The 22,079-nt window shown below is 41.7% G+C and overlaps 2 protein-coding genes across 9 annotated transcripts in view; one reads left to right on the forward strand and one right to left on the reverse strand.

Annotated features, from left to right (window-relative positions):
• Positions 1-2,865: 2,865 nt before the first annotated feature.
• LOC105484841 (family with sequence similarity 72 member A) lies at positions 2,866-21,710 on the reverse strand. Of its 3 annotated transcripts, none has more exons than XM_024793799.2 (4): positions 21,459-21,710; positions 17,122-17,199; positions 13,046-13,170; positions 2,866-4,072 (listed from the first exon to the last, which is right to left on the reverse strand). In XM_024793799.2, exons 1-4 carry the CDS (start codon positions 21,608-21,610, stop codon positions 3,978-3,980), a joined length of 450 nt encoding a protein of 149 aa, XP_024649567.1. In that variant the 5' UTR covers positions 21,611-21,710; the 3' UTR covers positions 2,866-3,977. The 3 variants fall into 3 exon arrangements, with proteins under 3 accessions (XP_024649567.1, XP_011745188.1, XP_070935352.1); XM_011746886.3 differs by lacking the exon at positions 21,459-21,710 and adding an exon at positions 19,499-21,000; XM_071079251.1 differs by lacking the exons at positions 13,046-13,170; positions 21,459-21,710 and adding an exon at positions 19,499-21,000 and having other exon boundaries at positions 2,950-4,072.
• The window catches only part of LOC105484840 (SLIT-ROBO Rho GTPase activating protein 2), a 250,229-nt gene continuing 249,276 nt past the window's right edge, over positions 21,127-22,079 (forward strand). For 3 of the 6 annotated variants that reach the window (XM_011746880.3, XM_011746881.3, XM_071079235.1), the window contains exon 1: positions 21,127-21,265. The gene's annotated coding sequence lies outside the window, so the exon portion shown is untranslated. The remainder of the gene's footprint in view (positions 21,266-22,079) is intronic. The other 3 variants (XM_024793798.2, XM_071079240.1, XM_011746884.3) reach the window with 2 other exon arrangements.

Genomic DNA, 22,079 nt, shown 5'->3' on the forward strand with positions numbered 1-22,079 from the left:
TGTATTTTTTGGTAGAGATGGGTTCCCACTATCTTGCCCAGGCTGGTCTCAAACTCCTGGCCTCAAGCAATCCTTCCTCCTCGGCCTCCCAAAATGCTGGTATTATACGCACGGGTCACCATACCTGGCTGAATTAATTCTTATTACATATCTTGGAAGGTATGGGGACAACTTAGAACTTCCCAAATAAGCAAGATACTTTTAAATTCCCGTCAATTTGTTTACACTATTCCCTCTGCTCAAAACTCTCATCCCAGCTGGCAACTCCTAACTGCTTTAAAGCCTGCCTCAAGTATCATTTCTTCTCAGTAACTTTCTCAACTCCCACTCTCTCTTGTTCAACTCCCACTCTCCCCTGCTACTCAGAATGATTGCTCTTTCATCTCTGGAGTCATAGCACTTTAAGCAAGCCTTTGTTAAATCACTTAACCCAATGAATTACATGGACTCATAGAGTTCTATCCTCTCCTCAACTTACTATGTACTCCCTGAAGGCAAGTGTGAGCATGTCATTGTACAATTCTTGCCACCCTATTGGAGAATAATACAGGTGTGTTGAATTGAATCAAATATTAAAAGAGGACCAAAGAATAGATGGATCTTCCAGGCCTAGGAGTTGTAATAGGAGTAGAAGGTGTATCCTAAATCCACATATGTGATTCTGCTTTGGTCTTACCAGAGTGAATGTAATATGCTTTTATTTAAAACAGTGTTGACAGGCCGGGCACGGTGGCTCATGCCTGTAATCCCAGCACTTTGGGATGCCATCGTGGGAGGATCACCTGAGGTTGGGAATTTGAGACCAGCCTAACCAACATGGAGAAACTCCATCTCTACTAAAAATACAAAATGAGCTGGGCGTGGTGGTGCATGCCTGTAATCTCAGCTACTTGGGAGGCTGAGGCTGGAGAATCGCTTGAACCCGGGAGGTGGAGGTTGTGGTGAGCCAAGATCACGTCATTACACTCTAGCCTGGGCAACAAGAGTGAAACTGTCTCAAAAAACAACAACAAAACAAAACAAAAGCAAAAAACAAAAACAAAAAACAGTGTTGGATTCACACTCATGCCTGTAATCCCAACACTTTGGGAGGCCGAGGCAGGTGGATCACTTGAAGCCAAGAGTTCAAGACCAGGCTGGCCAACATGGCAAAACTGCTTCTACTAAAACTACAAAAATTAGCTGAGCATGGTGGTGCATGTCTATAGCCCCAGCTACTCAGGGGTGCTGAGGCATGAGAATTGCTTGAACCCTGGAGGCGGAAGTTGCAGTGAGCTGAGATCACATCACTGCACTCCAGCCTGGGTAACAGAGTGAGACCCTCTCTCAAAAACAAAATCAGGCCGGGCGCGGTGGCTCAAGCCTGTAATCCCAGCACTTTGGGAGGCTGAGGCGGGTGGATCACGAGGTCAGGAGATCGAGACTATCCTGGCTAACATGCTGAAACCCCGTCTCTACTAAAAATACAAAAAACTAGCCGGGCGTGGTGGCGGGCGCCTGTAGTCTCAGCTACTTGGGAGGCTGAGGCGGGAGAATGGTGTGAACCCGGGAGGCGGAGCTTGCAGTGAGCCGAGATCACGCCACTGCACTCCAGCCTGGGAGACACAGCGAGACTCTGTCTCAAAAACAAAAAAAAAAACAAAAAAAAAAACAAAAACAAACAAAAAAACAAAATCAAAACCAAAACCAAAAAACAAAAACAAAAAATCCCACAAACCAGTGTCATTTCGCCAGGTGTGGTGCATGCCTGTGGTCCTAGCTACAGGGGAGGCAGAGGCAGGAGGATCGCTTGAGCCCAGGACTTCGAGGCTATAGTGAGCCATAATCACACCACTGCACTCCAGCCTGGGCAACAAAGCAAGACCCTGTCTCTAACGAAAACAACAACAACAACAATAACAACAAAAACCCTCAAACCACTCTAGTGTCATGAATATATTTCTTTAGATAAAACTTTATTAATCAGTTTTCTGTTTAGAATTGGCTTTCCCATAATCCAGTTAGCCAAAGGTAGTTGAGTAATTTGAAATATTCCCCAGCTGGAGTAGAATCACATTTGGGGCTTGCTTCAATCAGTGCACCTCTGTCTTACTTTTGCTCTTCAGAGAGACCCTCGGTCAACCATAGCCTTTGAAGGCATGAGCTGAACGGAAACCAGATGAACTCTATTGAATTTTAAACTTGCCACATTTCCTATTCTAGTATTAAACTTTTCTTCTCTAGTTGAACAAGTTAACCAAATAAGTATATATATATTTCTATCTTATAGATTATGCCCACCTAAGAACTTGAGGTTAAAACACCCCCCCCCCAAAAAAAAAAAACCAAATCGCCAAATTATTCCATACTCATTTCATTGGTTCTTTTGATGGCCTTCTATCAGTGTTAATGGTTGGTGTGAAAGACTTTTGGAAAAGTTTTCCAGGTGGGAGTAATAGCATTTCCTGAAGCACCTTTTATCTTGGTTTGTGGCAAATGATTCTTTCAATGCCCTCAGGTCACTTATACCCTAAGACCCTGCATGAGTTTATTCAACCTTCAAATCAGTCACTTCTGCCCTCATCTAGGGCACATAACAATGTAGTTAGTTACCCAGCAGGTATCCTGGCTATGTAAGACCATAAATAATTCACATGAGCAGGAGCTTTTGGAGTCAGTCTTCTGTCTGAGCACTCTGACGGGTTATGCTACCTTAACCAAGTTACTTAACTTCTCTCTGTCTCACCTGATTTACCAGTTAAAAAAAAAAAAAAAAGGATTAATAATGGTACCTACCTCATAGGTTTGTTGTGTGGAGTTAAATGTCTAAAGCACTTAGAACAGCATCTGGCATATGGTAAGTATTCAAGAAACATTAGCCTTATATTCTATACTTTAAGTACTATTTCTTTATACTGTTACATATGATAAGTGGGTATAATAAAAAATTAAAGGAAGAATGGTCATTTTTAGAAAAAACTTTATTTGCAAAACCACAACTCAGTCTGCTTTGGTATTGACAAAATCCCTACAACTGAGATATTAAAGAGATACATTTATTTTAGCTTTACATAAAACCAGAATCCAACACTACCCTACTTTCCTATTCCTTTGTGGCTCTGAGCACAGCTTTAAAAAAACAAAACAAAACAAAGCAAAGCAAAGCAAAGCGAAACAGCTTTTTACAATGCACAATGGCTTAAGCAAATCGCTTCTTTAGTTTTTTTTCGATTTAAGATTTAGGACAGACTACTCATCTAAAATTCGCTATTTACAGAGAAAGTCCTAGGGAACAGGATAACTTATTTAGGTTTAGCTCTCATCATACAGTATCCATAATGGCTTTAGAAGAATGTAAATAAATAACATTGGTAAACAGTGTACACTGATATTTTCTGACAAATTCATTTATCTAACATCATGCTGAGCAGTCGAGAGGATTCCTCCATATATTTTAAATTTTAATTTATTCTATTTCTTGATTCACAAACTCTTGCTCCATATTAAAGCAGTTATCACCAATAGAACCTATGAGAACCAGTGCCCATGGAAACCTAACAGCTTGTTTTTTACATCCCCTATTCAAACTCGGTTGAGCTTGATATATGCATGGTTGAAATATGCGTGGGCACTAGGCCTTTATTCGGGAATGTAAAATTAATGGTATCTGGTATCAAGTTGTAAGAAAAACTCCCCCAGATTGGGAGGTAACTGAGTGATATGTGAAAGAATCTTCTCCTGTCTGAATTTAAGAATACACCTACACTGGGCAGAAGAAGGTGGGGGAGAGGAAGTTTAGAAGTAGAGGAAAAGCACAACTCCACTGGCTTCAATCAAACTGAGGTAATTAATTAGAGACAGAAAATAAATAAATCAACAAACGTCCTATTTTTGTTTTCCAAAAAAGATCACTGGCGAACTAACAATTTTAAAGTTGACCCATTAATATATTTTTTAAATAGAAAAAAATCTGTATGTCATATATATCATAATTTCATTCATCTAATACACTCCTCTGCTGAGATATTTAACACATCTTCATCTGTACTCTCTTCTATCTCTGGCAAGTTGCCCCAGAGTAGGACGTTTACACCTGAAAATAAAAAGTCATAAAATTCTTTAATGTTCACTACTGTTATAACTCAGAACACAAATTATGAAACTTTACATGTTAATATTCTTATATAAACCATCATGTTAGCAGTAAAAAGAGTAGCTATTAAAGAATGTACTGCAAATAAAATTATCTAATATTATCCATTTAGGACATAAACTTTATTTATTTATTTTGAGACAAGTTCTCTCTCTGTTGCCCAGGCTGGAGTGCCTGGCAGGATCACAGTTCACAATCACAGCTCACTGCAGCCTGAACCTCCAGGGCTCCAGTGATCCTCCTACCTCAGCCTCCCAAGTAGCTGGGACTACAGGCATGTACTACCACACATGGCTAATTTTATTTTGTAGATACAGGTTCCCATTATGTTGCCCAGGCTAGTCTCAAACTCCTGGGCTCAAGCGATCGTCTCTCGTTGACCTCCCAAACTGTTGGGGATTACAGGCATGAGCCGCCATGCCTGGCAAACACTTTTTTTTAAGGGGTAGGACATAAACATTCTTTAAATCCTTTTAAGCAAGGGCTTGAAATCTAGAATTTTACAGCTCAAAAGGCTCTCAGGAGTCCATTTACTCAAACCCTGCCTCCAGCTGCATTATACCATAATCACTATACACTGATAATTTTCTGATCTATTTTAATGATGTTTAAGAGTGGAGATCACACAAGATCCTTTTAGATTAAGTGCCTCTTTGGAGGGTTCAGGAAAAAGCCCTGAATAAGTCTCCTCATCCCTTCAATAAGCAGAGAAGTAGCTGGTGCCATTTTTCTGATTCAGAAAAAACGCAAGGGTTCAGAGCCAGTTATAATATGAACTGCAATCCTTGATATCAGTGGGTTTCAGTCCACAGGCAGAGGTGTAACCTAAACTTTAGGGCCAGGTTGCAGCAGTCACTATAATAAACAAAAGAATAATCAAAAACTTCACTGAGAAAGAATAGTCAGATTTCATACTGAAGAATACAGCACGGGTATACAGTAAATGACTAAACATACAGTAGAGGATAATGACAAGTTTATTACTCTGGGCATATGTAAATTATAAGTTCAAAGCACTAAATGGAAAATAACTGACCTCTAGGATAGCCAATTAACTTCACAAGGAAAGAAAATCTTTTTTTTTTTTTTGAGTCGGAGTCTTGCTCTGTTGCCCAGGCTGGAGTCGAGTGGAGTAATCTTGGCTCACTGCAATCTCTGCTTCCCAGGTTCAAGTGATTCTCATGCCTCAGCCTCCCGAGTAGCTGGGACTACAGGCGAGTGCCACCATGCCCAGGTAATTTTTGTATTTTTAGTAGAGATGGGGTTTCACCATGTTGATCAGGGTGGTCTTGAACTCCTGACCTCAGGTGATCCCCCTGCCTCGGCCTCCCAAAGTGCTGGGATTACAGATGTGAGCCACCATGCCTGGCCAGAAAAACAAATCTTAAGCTGTCCAGTTATCAGTGTGGACACAAAGAGGACCCAGCAATTCAGGATACCCACTCCATACACACTGAGATAGCAGCCATGTGGTAGAATAGAATGAGCCAGCATTTGGAGATTTGGTTTGAATCCAGTGTTCACCACTGCTAGTATACCATGCATGGTTTTACTACAAATGCATGTAACATAGACAATATATATTATTGTTTTGTGGATTTAAATTTTGTATAGAATGTTATTACACTATATATTGTTTTATAATTTGCTTTTTCACTCATTATGTTTTTGAGGTTAATCTATGTTGACTTGTTTAGATTTCGCTCATTTATTTTTACTTCTGGAGATTATTCCATTTTATGAATTTTAAAAAATGTTGCAAATGGAGCCCATTGCTCATTCCTTCCTCAGTTGCCCATCTTGCATAGGTGGTTCATGGAGATATGCACAGGGATGTGTAATGTGACACTGTTGAAACAGTAGAAATAATCAACTGTTTACCTTGACTGAGGGAGATACTGTAATCTAATCTGGCAAGAAGTTAGCATGTATTTGATGCTGACAGGGATACAGATGTGTATCTTACTATTTTCTATAATCTTTTTGTGTTTGAATTGCTTATAATGAAAAACGCTACCCCACCCCCACCCCAAGAATGAATGGTGTTCTGCTCCTGGTAAATGTCATGGAAGAGCTGACAGGAAGAGCTGTAAGGAATTGCGAGGCAAAAATCAAAGAGAAAATTAGAACCCATAAACGTAAACGTAGGGCTGAAGCCATTTTGCCTTTGAGGGCATTTGCCAATTTCAGGAAATTTGAGCTGAGGTTTCCCAAGGCTCCTCCAGAAAGTCCTGGGAAATCAGGTCTCCATATGAAGACTAGCCTAGAAAACAGACCTCCGGGAGTCCTTTTCAGTTTAAACATTCTAGAATTTATAAAGCTTGTCTGTGCATTCCTTTGACACTGCTGGCTCAGGTGATTCAAGGACAGTTGTGACGCCATTAAAAACTTGCTTTGATACCAAGCATCTAGAAAATCTTGCTTAAAATCACAATATTAGGGTTACAAAGCAGAAGCTTGATATTCTTGGAGTCAGTACTCAGAGACATGAAGCTGCTCAGCACAATTGGTTCAAAGGAGGAAAAATAAACTAAGAGATTGGATCTGACAGAAGCAGCACCTTCCTTTCTCTGTTAAGAAGGGAGGAAGGAAATCCTGTGATACATCTGTTTCTTATGGATTAGATTCAGTGCAAATGGAGGAACGCGGAGCTTTTATCTTTGAAAAATTGACCAATATTAAAAAGTAAATCAAACTTGAAAAATCTCCACCCTGTGTTTTGAATCCTGTAAAGCAGGAAAAATACTATCAAAGCAGAAACTTCCTTTAATGTGTCCCATGGGCAATACAAATATAAAACTGGAGGCTTAACTTAGGAGACTGTATTCCATTTAGGGGAGTTCAGATAAGTCCTTACATGAAAACGGCCTTCTTAACACACCAAAGTTTTAAATTAAGACCCCATAAATGATAGATTGAGAGCCACAGTTGAATCTCAGATGATTAAAAAAAATCAAATCTATAAAAATCTAAGCATAATTGGAGGATTTAAAGACCCTTGAAAACCTAGCTTGCTATTCATGATCTTTTGGTCTGTGAAGGCAAATCATGTATTTAAAAATACATTTAAGTTCTAAAGGAGACTAAAACATGCATTTAGGAACCTAAGAATGCTAGTGTCGACTTAGATTGTCAAGTTCCTTAAAGTCGGCTGGCGAGGTGTCTCAGGCCTGTAATCCCAGCACTTTGGAGGCTGAGGTGGGCAGATCACTTGAGGACAGGAGGTTGAGACCAGCCTGGGCAAAATGGCAAAAACCAGTCTCTATGAAAAATACAAAAAATTAGCCAGGGATGGTGGCACACACCTGTGGTCCCACCTATTGAGAAGGCTGAGGTGGGAGAATTGCTTGAGCCTGGGAGGTCGAGGCTGCAGTGAGACGGGATTGTGCCACTGCACTCCAGCCTGGGTGACAGAGCAAGACCCTGTCTCAAAAAAAAAAAAAAAAAAAAAAAAAGGAAAAGTTCCTTAAAATCAGCTTGGTCTGTTGTGTAAATAGATGTTAGATGTTGAGAACATACGTCTTACAACAAAACTCAATTGCTCCAGGCAATATAAAAAGTATTATGTAAATCCCCTTTAAAAATTGGTACTTTGGCTGGTGCAGTGGCTCACACCTGTAATCCCAGCATTTTGGGAGGCCAAGGTGGGCGGATCACCTGAGGTCAGGAGTTCGAGACCAGCCTGGCCAACATGGTGAAACCCCATCCCTACTAAAAATACAAAAATTAGCCAGGTGTGGTGGCGCACGCCTGTAATCCCAGCCACTCAGAAGGCTGAGGCAGGAGAATCACTTGAACCTGGGAGGTAGAGGTTGCGGTGAGCTGAGATCGTGCCACTGCACTCCAGCCTGGGTGACAAAGTGACTTCATCTCAAAAAAAAAAAAAAAAGAATTGGTACTTCAGGCCAGGCATGGTGACTCACGCCTATAATCCCAGCACTTTGGGAGGCTGAGGCGGGTGGATCCCCTGAGGTCAGGTGTTCAAAACCAGCCTGACCAACATGGTGAAACCCCGTCTCTACTAAAAATACAAAAAAATTAGCTGGGCGTATGCTTGTAATCCCAGCTACTTGGGAGGCTGAGGCACGAGAATTGCTTGAACCCAGGAGGTGGAGGCTGCAGTGAGTCAAGATGTGCAATACCATTGCACATCAGCCTGGGAAACAAGAGTGAAACTCTGTCTCAAAAAAAAAAAAAAAAAAAAAGAATTAGTATTTCAGTGCCTTAGCGCCTTAACACAAGGAAAAATAATTTTTTTTTTTTTTTTAAATGACGAGGTCTTTTTTTTTTTTTTTTTTTTTTAAATGATGAGGTCATTCAGGAAACCCTGTTTCTCTCATCTTGAAGCTCAGCTTTCTTTATGGCCCTCAGAGAACTCTCCATTCAGTTGATAGATGGGTAAATAAAACATGGGGAAGATTCACTTATTGGTCACTGTAACTTAAGGACCACACATCTCTTCTACTCGCATGTCACCAATATCGTCTTTTGGTAACACTTAGCTGCAAGGAAGACTAGGAAACTGAGTCCAGCTTTATCATCAGAAGAAAAAAAAATAGGACTTAGTATAATATATCATAATCTCTTGCCATACAATAAGACACTTGTACATTACTGGTGAGACTACATTAGTACAGCCATTTTGGAGGGCAATTTTTAGTAAAGTATACTTAGAAGAAATTTTAAAAATTAAATATATCAGTGTAAGTACATTTGAAAATGTAAATTAAATTAATATAAGATATTAAATGATACATAAAGTACAAAACCATGCATGTAGTATTTTAAATTTTACAGAACAATATTTTTCATTGCTCATGAGTATATGTATGTGACAATAGCATAAAAACATGTATAGAATGTTATGTACTGACTTCAAGGTAATAGTAAGTTCCAGGGATAAAATGATGAGAGTTAGTAGGTAATTTGATATCTTAAAAGAATAAAAAAGACCTGAAGCAAATCTGGTAAAATATCACCATGTCGTTAACCCTAGATTTTGCATATCTGTTATATGTCTTTTCAATGTATATTTGAAGTGCATATTAATAAAATTATGCTAAAAATAAAATCTAAAGAAAAAAAAGAATTGGTAGTATACTTTCTTACTAAAATAATTTTTTTTTTTTTTGAGACAGGGTCTCACTCTGTTGCCCAGGCTGGAGTGCAGTGGTGCAATCTCGGATTACTGCAACCTCCACCTCCCAGGTTCAAGGGGGGTTTCATCATGTTGGCCAGGCTGGTCTCAAACCCCTGACCTCAAGTGATCATCTATTTTGGCCTCCCAAAGTGTAGGATTACAGGTATGAGCCACCATGCCTGGCCTTGCTAAAATAATTAGCATAGGCATACCTCAATTAATTGTGCTTTAGTTTATTGCACACCATAGATATTGGGCTTTATATAAATGGAAGGTTTTGGCAATTCTGCATTAAGTCTAACAGCATATGCTTACCTTGTGTCTGTTACATTTTGATAGTTCTCTCAATATTTCAACGTTTTTCATTATTATTATATATATTATGGTGATCTGTGATTTTTGATGTTACTGTTATAATTGTTTCAGGGTGCCATGAACCACACTCACTTAAGACCACACCCACTTAAGACTGCAAACTTAATCGATAAATATTTCCTGTGTTCTGACTGCTCCACTGACCAGCTGTTCTCTCTCTCTTTCCTGGGGCCTCCCTATTTCCTAAGATACAACGATATTGAAATTGGGCCAGTTAATATCCCTACAATGATCTCTAAGTGTTCAAGTGAAAGAGAGTTGCATGCCTCTCACTTTAAATCAAAAGCTAGAAATGATTAAGCGTAGTGAGGAAGACATATTGAAAGCTGAGACAGGCTGAAAGCTGGGCCTTTTATGCCCAATTGTTAGCCAACTTGTCACTGCAAAGAAAAGTTCTTAAAGGACATAAGAAATGCTACTCCAGTGAAAACATGAATAAGAAAGTGAAACAGTCTTATTGCTGATATGGAGAAAGTTTTAGTGACCTAGATAGAAGATTAAACCAGTCATGACATTCTCTTAAGCGAAAACCTAATCCAGAGCTAGGTCTTAACTCTCTGCAATTCTATGAAGGGCAAGAGAGTCAAGGAAACTGTAGAAGAACGTTTGAAGCTAGCAGAGGTTGGTTTATAAAGTTTAAGGAAAGAAGCCATTTCTACAACATGCAAGTGCAGGTGAAGCAAAAAGTGCTGATGTAGAAGCTGCAGCAAGTTATCTAGAAGATCTAGCTAAGATCATTGATGAAGGTGGCTACACTAAACAACAGATTTTTCTTTTCTTTTCTTTTTTTTTTTTTTTTTTGAGACGGAGTTTCACTTTTGTTGCCCAGGCTGGAGTGCAATGGCGTGATCTTGGCTCACCACAGCCTCTGCCTCCTGGGTTCAAGCCATTCTCCTGCCTCAGCCTCCCAAGTAGCAAGTAGTTGGGATTACAGGCATGTGTCACCATGCCCGGCTAGTTTTGCATTTTTAGTAGAGACAGAGTTCTACTATATTGGTCAGGCTGGTCTTAAACTCCTGACCTCAGGTGATCCATCCACCTCGGCCTCCCAAAGTCCTGGGATTATAGGCATGAACCACTGCATCCAGCAGAGATTTTTAATATACACAAAACAGCCTTCTATTGGAAGTAGACGCCATCTAGGACTTTCATAGCTAGAGAGGAGAAGTAATACTTGGCTTCAAAGCTTCAAAGGACAGGCTGAATCTCTTGTTAGAAGATAATGCAGTTGGTGACTTCAAGTTGAATCCAATGCTCATTTACCATTCTGAAATTTCTACGGTTCTTAGGAATTATGCTAAATATACTTTGCCTGTGTGCTATCAATGAAACAGCAAAGCCTGGAGGACAGCAAATCTGTTGACAACATGTTTTACTAAATATTTTAAGCCCATTGTTAAGACTTACTGCTCAGAAAAATCCCTTTGAAAATATTACTGTTCATTAACAATGCACCTAGTCACCCAAGAGCTCTGATGGCATTGTTTGAGGAGATAAATGTTGCTCTAATGCCTTAAAATAACATCTATTTGGCAGCCTGTGGATCAAGAAGTAATTTAATCTTTCGAGTCTTATTACTTGAGAGATACATTTCATAAGGCTATAGCTGCCATAGATAGTAATTCTTCTGATGGATCTGGGCAAAGTACATTGAAAAACCTTCTGGAAAAGCACATTCCTGATTCATGGGAGGAGGGCAAAATATCAACCGTAACAGGAGTTTGAAAGAAGTTGATTCCAACCCTCAGGGGTAACTTTGAGAGGTTTTAGACTTCATTGGAGGAAGTAACTGCAGATGTGGTAGAAATAGTAAGAAAACTACACTTAGAAATGGAGCCTGAAGACGTGACTGCATTGCTGCAATCTCATGATGAAACTTTAATGAATGAGGAGTTGCTTCTTATGGATGAGCAAAGAAAATGGTTTCTTGAGGTGAAATCTACTCTGACGAAGATGCTATAAATATTGTTGAAATGAAAACAAAGGATTTAGAATATTACATAAACATAGTTGGTAAAGTAGTAGTAGAATTTGAGAGGATTGACTCCAATTTTGAAAGAAGTTCTACTATGTGTAAAATTCTATCAAACGGCATCACATGCCACAGAGAAATCTTTTGTGAAAGGAAGAGTCGATCCATGTGGCAAACCTCATCATTGTCTTATTTTAAGAAATTGCCACAGCCATCCTAACCTCCAGCAACCACCACCCTGATCAGTTTGCAGTCATCAACATCAAGGCAAGACCCTCCACCAGCAAAAAGATTATGACTTGCTGAAGGTTCAGATGATCATTAGCAGTTTTTAGCAATAAAGCATTTTTTTTTCTTTTTTGAGACATGGTCTCATATTGTTCCCCAGGCTGAAATGCAGTGGCATGATCACAGCTCACTGCAGCCTCTACCTCCCAAATTCAAGTGATCCTCCCACCTCAGCCTCCTGGGTAGCTGGGATGACAGTATGCACCACCATGCCTGGAAAATTTTTGTATTTTTTTGTAGAGATGAGGTCTCAGCATGTTGCCCAGGCTGGTCTCAAATTCCTGGGCTCAAGTGATCCTCCCACCTTGGACTGCCAAAGTGCTGAGATAACAGGCATTAGCCATTGCTCTCGGTTGAATAAGTGTTTTTTGATTAAGGTATGCATATTGCTTTTTAAAGGTCCTGCTATTGCACACTTAATAGACTACAATATATTATAAACATAACTTTTATATACACTGGAAAACCAAAAAATTGTGTGACTTGCTTTAATTGTGATATTTGCTTGCTTTATGATTATGGTAGTCTGTAATTGAACCCACAATATCTCCAACTGCACCTGTACAACATACTTTATACTTTGGTGTTAAATATTTCCCTTGACTAAAATTCTGTCATAACGTATTAACATAGATGTCGGGTCTGTTTTTATTCTGAAGCATCACCAGATACAGAGGTTACTTAGTCCTCCTCGTCTCAACTCCCATTGCCCTAGCCTGGCCTCTCCCTTTCCTACACACACGCAGATACACACACAGACACAGACACAGACACACATACACACAGACACACACACACACACACCCACATTTGACTGGCAAATCTAAAATCTTCAAAAATTCTCTGGAGTCAGAATATGTATTAAGGCAGCAGTTAAGAGCAATTATAATATTCATATTAAAAGACCAAGAAATTCAGCCAAGTTTGAGGCCTTAAGTACAAGGATGAACATAGAAATGACAATGAATTTTGCCTAATAGTTTTCATAAGTGAATGTCTGGGAAAAAAGAATTGAAGTTTCACTCTAGCTGATCCGGTTAAGAAGATCTAAAAGGAATCCCGAAATGATCTATTGGGAATTTTACTCAGGTATTGACAGAGAAATGTTACAGGAATGTGCAAGTCAATTGTTTCTTACCTGTGGAGTCTAGTCTGTTAATATCATAAACTGCCTGGCTGTGAAACATCCAGAAGTGTCCGTTGTTGCAGGAAAGAAGACAGGAACTACATGGAACAATCACGTGATAACCTACAATATTCCCACTAGAAAAGAAAGTAAATGTTACTAGATACCATGTAATAACTGGCCAGATAAGTCTTTTCATATGCTTATATAAATAGACCATATAATTTAGATCTCATTTCCTCCTAACAACTTTCATTGCTGGGATCTTTGGGATGGGATGGGGGTGCAGTTCTACCATCAAGTGGGAAAGCAGTCTTCAAGTGAATAACAGTAACATATTCTCACATTTCTTTGCTATTATTATTGTTGTTGTTGTTATTGAGACAGAGTTTTCCTCTTGTTGCTCAGGCTGGAGTGCAGTGGTGCCATCTCAGCTCACTGCAACCTCCGCCTCCCAGGTTCAAGTGATTCTCCTGCCTCAGCCTCCAGAATAGCTGGGATTATAGGCATATGCCGCCATGCCCAGATAATTTTTGTATTATTAGTAGAGACGGGGTTTTACCATGTTGGCCAGGCTGGTCTCGAACTCCTGACCTCAGGTGATCCACCTGCCTTGGCCTCCCAAAGTGCTGGGATTACAGGCGTGAGCCACCACACTTGTCCTGCTAGTATTATTTTATGCATTCTCCCTTCAGAAGTTAGCTTCTAGATGCCATAATGTTGCGATTTGTTCTATAAACCACCCAAACTGATGTGCTGTACAGACAAAATAAATAAACTCAGTTCTGTGTGTAAAGGTTTTTGCTATCCCAGGACTGTGGCAAGTTGGGTTCTTACATGTTCTAGTTTCATGCCAGCACCTAAAAACTGTTTCAACAGATGGAGAGGTAGGAAGACAGCATGAGTCCCTGTAAACCAAATACAATCTGGCTGCTCTAATTTTAGTCTCAATGTTTTTGAAGGAATTCAGAAATAAAGCAATCTACAGCCTCTAGAGAAAGTTGCAAAAGTTTTTACAGTTTTCAGAATTATCTAGCTGATTATAAGTACCTCACTCTTTCACAATTTTTTTTTTTTTTTTTAACTAGCTAGTCACATATTAAATAGAGTGAACCTACAGGGAATGTTTTAGCTAGTACTTAAAAAAAACAGCAACATAAACTGTTTATACCTTGAGTTGTAAAAATTCTTATTGAAGCTTAATCTTACTCTGTGAGATTTGTGAGTCAGTCATTTTTATGAGACCCAATAAAGATTACTATAAAAGGTACCATCCCACCTAAAATATGTCTTCTAATTATAACTTGCTTGAAAGGCAAACAAATGAAAACAAAAGTTGTTTTTGGACTAGGACTGACAGTTATTTGTCATGTCCTATATATGCAATATATTGCAAGATATTTGTCATGTCATGTCCTATATATGCAATGTATTGCAAGAATAAATTCCATGGCTTTAATTACCACTTGTATTCATTCATTCATCCATTGATTCATCACTTAACTAACATTTATTGAGTATCTACTATCTGTCAGGCACTGCTCTAGGTGCTAGGAATACAGTGGTAAACAAAACAAAGCCCTTGTTCTCATGGAGCTAACATTCTAGTGGCTACATCAGATCATTCTGTTGCCTGGTTAAAACCCCTTCAACAGCCAAAAACAAAAATAAAACCCCTCCATACCAAGGTGCGAGTCTATGCTGTCAAGAATAATAGCGACTAGCTACATGTGGCTGTCGTACACTTGAAATGGGGCTGGCCTGCTGTTAAGTGTAAAATGTACACCAGATTTCAAAGAGTAAGAACAAAAAATGGAATATAAAACATTACATTAGTAGTTTATGTTGGTTACACATTGAAATAATATTTTGGATACATTGGGTTAGACAAAATATATGATTAAAATTTCCTGTTTTGGTTTTCTTTTGAAAATGTTGCTCGGGAATGGTGGCTCACGCCTGTAATCCCAGCACTTTGGGAGGCTAAGGCAGGCAGATCACTTGAAGTCAAGAGTTCGAGACCAGCCTGGCCAACATGGCAAAACCCTGTCTCTACTAAAAATACAAAAATTAGCTGGGCATGGTGGTGTGTGCCTGTAGTCCCAGCTACTTGGGAGGCAGAGGTGAGAGAATCACTTGAACATGGGAGATGGAGGTTGCAGTGAGCTGAGATCATGTCATTGCACTCCAGCCTGGGCAACAGAGCAAGACTCCATCTCAAGAAAAAAAAAATGTTGTTGCCCAGGCGTGGTGGCTCACACCTGTAATCCCGCACTTCGGGAGGCTGAGGCAGGTGGATCAGGAGTTTGAGAACAGCCTGGCTAACATGGTGAAATCCCATCTCTACTAAAAATACTAAATTAGCCAGGTGGGCTGGGTGCAGTGGCTCACACCTGTAATCCTAGCACTTAGGGAGGCCAAGGCGGGCAGATTGCCAGAGCTCGGGAGTTTGAGACCAGCCTGGGCAACACGGTGAAACCCTGTCTCTACTAAAATACAAAAAATTAGCTGGGCATGGCAGTGCGTGCTTGTAGTCTCAGCTACTCAGGAGGCTGAGGCAGGAGAATCACTTAAACCTGGGAGGCGGAGGTTGCAGTGAGCAGAGATCGCGCCACTGCACTCTAGCCTGAGCGACAGAACAAGACTCCGTCTCAGAAAAAAGGCCAGTGACTTCATCTAGATTCTGTTGTATTTCCAGTCCTTGTAACAACAACTACCACATACTGGCTCCTCAATATAAGTATAGCTTAAATAAAGGAATGAAATAAAATAGTACATAAGAAGAGTTTGCCAATTTAAATTATTAGGATTGTCATTTATAATAGAAACCCCATCTAAATGAGAAAATTTCAACTTTTTTCCTCCTAAAGTGAAAATAACAACATGTCTGTCTACTTCTCAAAAGATTATAGTAATAGCTCTCAGCTGTGTTGTAATTTATAGTTTATTGAGCCTTTTAACATTCATATTTGATCTTTACAATAACTTGATAAGGTAAACACAGAAGATTATTAAATTTCTATCTTAATAAGACAGAATGGCTGGGCGTGGTGGCTCATGCCTGTAATCCCAGCACTTTGGCAGGCCAAGGTGGGCAGATCACCTGAGGTTGGGAGTTCAAGAGCAGCCTGACCAACATGGAGAAATCCCGTCTCTACTAAAAATACAAAAAAAAAAAAAAAAAAAAAAAAAAATTAGCTGGGCATTGTAATTAGCTGTGCATGCCTGTAATCCCAGCTACTTGGGAGGCTGAGGCAGGAGAATCACTTGAACCTGGGAGGTGGAGGTTGCAGTAAGCTGAGATTGTGCCACTGCACTCCAGCCTGGGCAACAAGAGCAAAAACTCCTTCTAAAAAATAAATAAATAAATAAATTAATTAATTAATTAATTAAGGTAGGATGCGGTGGCTCACACCTGTAATCCCAGCCCTTTGGGAAGCTGAGGAGAGAGGATCACTTGAGGCCAGGAGTTTGATATCAGCCTGGGCAACATAGCAAGACCCTATTGCTACAAAAAATAAAAAACAGCCAGGCATGGTGGTGCCTGCCTGTAGTCCCAGCTACTCAGGAGGCTGGGGTAGGAGAATCACTTGAGCCTAGGAGTTCAAGGCTACAGTGAGCTATGATCATGCCACTGCACTCTAGCCTGAGCAACAGTATGAGACCCCTCTAAAAACAAAGAAAGAAAAAATAATAACCTAGAAATTAAATAAGAAAACAGAGGTTCAGCAGTTTAGAGGCTTAAGGAGTTAATTCAAGATCACATCGAGAGTAAGGGTAGGGTCAGACCTCAAACATGATTTTTATTATTGTAAATCCAAGTGTTTTCCCCCACTAACCTACATTGCCTTGTTCTGAAAATTGAAGCGGATACTGTGAATACACTTTGAAAATTGTAAAATTATATACTAATGTGAAGCATCACAAAACCCTTTTAAAAAATAGCTCTAAGTAATAAATGCTTTTTCAATGGCTCATTGCATGCTTTATACCAGTGCTTGTTGCAGCCCATTGAATCTTTCTCTATGCTTTGGTGTCAATATCCATCTTCCAAACCCAGGGCTATCCAGAATAGTGCCACAAATTACCATTTTAAACATGCGATGTCCTTCAGTTTACATTTGCAGATTTTGGTGAAATAGCATCTTCCAGTGAAGTCCACTGCGCTGGAGAGAGAAAGGTATAAAAAGACAGTCAAATGTACTTTACAAAAAATTTAATTGTGGCAAAAAATTAACAAAATTTACCAACTTAGCAAGTTTTATGTGTGCAGAGCAGATGTGTTAAATATAATCACACTGTTGTGTAATGAATCTCCTGGGTTCAAGTGACCCTCCTACCAGAGTTTCCCAAGTAGGTGGAACTATAGGTACCCAAACCACATTTTGTTTATCCATTCATATGTATAGTCAATGGACGTTTGGATTGCTTCCACCTCTTGGTTATTGTGAATAATGCTGTTAATGAACATGGGTGTGCAAATCTCTCTTCCAAGATCCAGCTTTGAATTCTTTTGGATATGAACCCAGAACTGCTGAATCGGATAGTAATTCTATGCTTGATTTAGCACAAATTTTGTCAATCCAAAGAGCTGAAAGCTAACATAGAACTACAGTATATTTTTAAAGAGTCAGTTCAGATTTGTGAGCTCACCATAAACATCTGACAAATTTTCCATTTAAAAATTTTTTATGTGTTCATTGATTCACACACATCTTAGCACGCTAATTCATTACTATTTTAACCCCTACAAAGAAGAGCAGAAAATAGGAAAAACCTGATTCTATTCTAGACTTGGGTCTAACCTGTAACAATTCACCTAGCCTTCCTTATGACTGCCTTATTACTTACCATAGCTATTGCAATGAATGGGTTAATATTTTAAATTTGTGTATGAGCTACTAAAAAGAAAAAGCAGTGGACAATGAATCTCAGAACTTCGTAGCAGTAGGTTCTATTATTTATTTTCTAGTGTTTTTCCTTTTTTGAAATACATATATGATGCACACACACACAAATGTCAAATATTAACTTAGAATTTAAAAAAATTGATAAGATTTTAAAATAACCCATTTATCTCTGCAATAGATGAGAGCCTTTGGCTTTGCTGTTAGGCATGATTACACTTAGATCAATTCAGAAAATATTTCAAGAAAGGAAGAGTACACAGCTTTACCTGGGTAAATTTAAAAACTTGTAAAGCTTCTATCATTATCATGAAATTAATTTAAAATGAATTGCAGTTATTAGCCTGCTTCCTCTGGATCTGTATGCAAAGACTTAGAGAATAACTGTCCACTCATATTTTGGATAATTACTTTCCTTTTAATAATACAATTTCAATAAAGAACTAAATCTTGAAGATTCACGTAGGGCACATATATGTTGACTATGGAAAGGGAAAGTACTATTTAGAGCTAGAAAAAGGTTTATTTGAGTCAAATAAAATGGCTATTTTACCAAATAGGAGGCAAATTCTTAAGGACTCTACACCTGAAAGCAGTTAGTGGCTGAAAACAAATAGATTTTATTTATTTATTTATTGAGACAAAGCCTTGCTTTTGTCCCCCCCACCCTGCCCCCCGGAGTGCGATGGCATGATCTCAGCTCACTGCAACCTCCAGGGTTCAAGCGATTCTCCTGCCTCAGCCTCCCAAGTAGCTGGGATTACAGGCGCCTGCCACCATACCCAGCTAATTTTTATATTTTTAGTAGAGACGGGGTTTCACCATGTTGGCCTGGCTGATCTTGAACTCCTGACCTCCGGTGATCCGCCCGTCTCCGCCTTCCAAAGTGTTGGGATTACAGGCGTTAGCCACCGCACCCGGCCACAAACAGATTTTAAAAGGGTTCAAGTATGGGAACAAATGTGTAATGTCCAAAATAGGCTTTATTGGAGATAAGGATTAAGGCTAAGTCTCTATTTTTCATCCCATAAAAATCTATTTACATCTCTTTCAGAGAGAGAGAGTTTTGAGGAAAGAAAACTGAATTTGATGAACAACGGATCTGATTTAGGATGCCAATTGCAAATAATGGTAGAAAACTGATTTTTTTTTTTTTGGTGCAAACTTTCATGGATAGAAATGAAAAACTTAAATGACCTCTCCTCTCCAACAGTACAGAAAATTTCGCCTGAATTTACCTAGAGTCTACGTCATGGACTTGATTCAGCGAAATAGGATGGTTGGGCAGGGCACTGAAAGGGGAATCAAACTTAAGAGATGTGTGGTCATATGACTATAATTGAACTAGAAGCATTGTATCAGGACTGACCACCTTGGCTAAACCACAGACTTTGTCCAGACAGTCTGCCCACTTAGATATATTCCAAGGGGATCATCAAACTGGTGGGAGTGGCTGGAACACCGAAATGATAACCTCTTTGTTGACTCCCACAGATCCAAGCCATAAGTGTTCCCATTTAGTTAAAAGCTACCGTTGCCCGCCACTAGCATGACTTACTTGGTAGGAGGGATGTCTGTAGAGAAAAGGTCTATTTCAGTATCAGCCAGCAAAACAGCCTTCATTCCCCTAGAGCTGAGCACTTGTTTACAGAATTTGCAACACAGGATGGACACGCACCTGTCCTTGAAACTACAAATGTTGGTAGACATGGTGTCGCAGGAAGGATGAGGTGTGAGATTTTGAAAAAGGAAACAAGAGCAGTGCTCCTACTACTTTGATTCCCCTAGGCTAAAATTCAAGTTGCGAGATCTCGAGCTTTTCTAAGTTCTGATATTGGGAAGGAAATTAGTTTTTTTCTGTTTTCCCAGTGGCGGAGTAGAAGTTTTTATTGAGTAGGAACAGGGGAGCGCGGCAACTTGGCTTTTCTTTTTAACTTTTGGGGAAGGGAGTGGAGTTTGAATTGGAGAGGAGGCAGGTGGGGTTTGAAGGGAACTTCTCAACAGCTTTCCCTTTCTGCTGTCTAAAGGAGTCCTCTACTCTTCAGCCCCTGCCCCGTCATAGCAATTCCCTCAGCCTTCTCCGATCGTCTTATTTAAAGCTTCTCCTCTTTTAAGAGGCCCCTTTCCCAGCATTAAACCCCTCCCGCGGAGCGCTCCCGTTCCCTGCTCTCGGATCTCGGGCTAAGCGTCCCTTCCCACTTCTCCTCTTCCCAGGATTCAGAAACTCCCTTCGCTTTTTCCGCCAGGCGATCCCGGGTTCTCCTCCGTCCCGCCCCTCTCTCCTGGACTTTCCTCCGCTCTGCGGGTCCGCGGGCCCCCTTCCTGGCAACCCCCGGCCCTCGGCGTGCTCGCGCTGTTTCTCTCGCGTCTTTCCTCCTCTCAGCTGTCCCTCGTGCCCCCCGCAGTCCCCTCAGGTCTCTTCCTGGAGCGGCTGTTCCCGGGCGCGCGGTGGTGGTGGGGCAAGGCTGAAGTCGCTTTGGGGGCTCAGTCGGCGCTGGGGTCTGTCACCAAACACGTTGGTTTTCGCTCCCTCTTCCGCTTTTCCGGCCTCTCCAACCCGGTATCAGTTTGAATTGCCAGCGCCGCGCACCGATTGGAAGAACTAGAGTTCGCCCCAGTCCCTCATTGGAAGGCTCCGGGGCCTCCCCTGACGAGAGCTTAGTGGCTCGAAGACCGTAGGCACCGCCCAGTAACGGTGCTGAGATCAGTTCAGCTTTCTGGTTGGCTGAACTTGGCTCCGCCTCCGATCTCATTGGCCGGTTTCGGGAGGTTTCGGCAAACCCTCCCTTTGCCCTAGTGAAAGGGGCAAGGCACGCCCTTACCGCTTCTTATTGGAAGAGGTTCTACAGTCCCCACCGCTCTCTACTCTCTATTGGCTAAAATTACCCGCAACACCCCTCCTCTCTACCCCGGCCCAATTGGCCATGCCTTAGCTCAAGAGTTTGTGTTTGGTCGTCGGTTCCATCTTAATCCCGCCCATCAGTTCTACTCAGGGGTTCGACAGCCCCGGGTGGAGCTTAATCTGTGACCACGCCTCGGCAGTGCTAGTCACACCTCCAAGTTTTGCCAGCTCCTCCCCCTCATTCCGGGCCTCTTGGGATCAGCTCTTCCTATTGGCTATGGGCCCCATCGGTCGATAGAAAACGGGCGGTGATTGGTAAAGGGGTGGGCTCTGCTTCCCGGCGGGGTCCTGCGGAGTTGGCGGAGGCTCCTCAAGGGACTGGGGCAGCGGTCTGCGTAGAAACGGGTGGCGGGGAAGAGAGGGGAGGAGAGCTCTGAGTGGGAAGCGGAGCCGGGGGCCTGGGACCCGTCGCGTCAGAGCCAGGTAAAGGCTCCTTCCCTCTTCCTTTTCTTCCTCCCGGCCGCCGGGCTGGAGCCCTGACTGAACAAACCCGGGCTGGGGCGGGAAGGAGAGGGCGCGGATGCTGCTCGCGGCATCGCCTTAGCGGTGCCGCCCGGAATCCCTCAGACTGCCCCCCCTTCACCCTCTCCAAATCTCCCAGTACAGCCCATAATACTTCTCAGGACTGCGAGTCTCTCCGCCCATCACTGTACAGCCTGGGACTCTGTCCTGGCTCTCGGACCGCAGCGCAGCCCGCACCCAGCCGCCTCTCCCGTTCCTCCGCACACGGGCAGCCGCGGTCCGCCGTGGGGCGGTCGTCGTTGGCATCGCGCGTAACCATCGACCGGCCTCCTCCACTGTCTCCCAGCCCTGGCGGACAGCCCGGGTCCCAGCCTAGGACCTAGGAGGATGGGTGTTCGCTCAGCTTCCGGGGCTCTCCCCCAGTCCCACCCCCCGGCCCGCCCCGATGGACTTCTCTTCGCCCACTCCCTTTCCTAGACCATATCTCGGTCCCCACAGTTCCTGACATCCTTGCGCTTCACGCGACATCGCGACCCAAGATCGTCCCCCAATTCACCTCACCTCTAAGGCAGCCTTCTCCTTGCCCCCTCCCGCCTTCCGAGCGTGTGCAACTCCGTTTGTCCCCGGGCTCCCTTCCAGCCTCAGGACCCCATCTCACACCCGCCTCCCGCTTCCCGCCCCCCTGAAGCCCGCCGCCTCTGCTCCCTGTCTTGCTCCCTCAGTGTGGCCCCTTCCTCCAGCTGTGGGAAGTGGGAGACGCTAGCGGGAGCTTCCT

The sequence above is a fragment of the Macaca nemestrina genome, chromosome 1, assembly GCF_043159975.1.
Source record: "Macaca nemestrina isolate mMacNem1 chromosome 1, mMacNem.hap1, whole genome shotgun sequence".
In the NCBI taxonomy this organism is placed as follows: domain Eukaryota; kingdom Metazoa; phylum Chordata; class Mammalia; order Primates; family Cercopithecidae; genus Macaca; species Macaca nemestrina.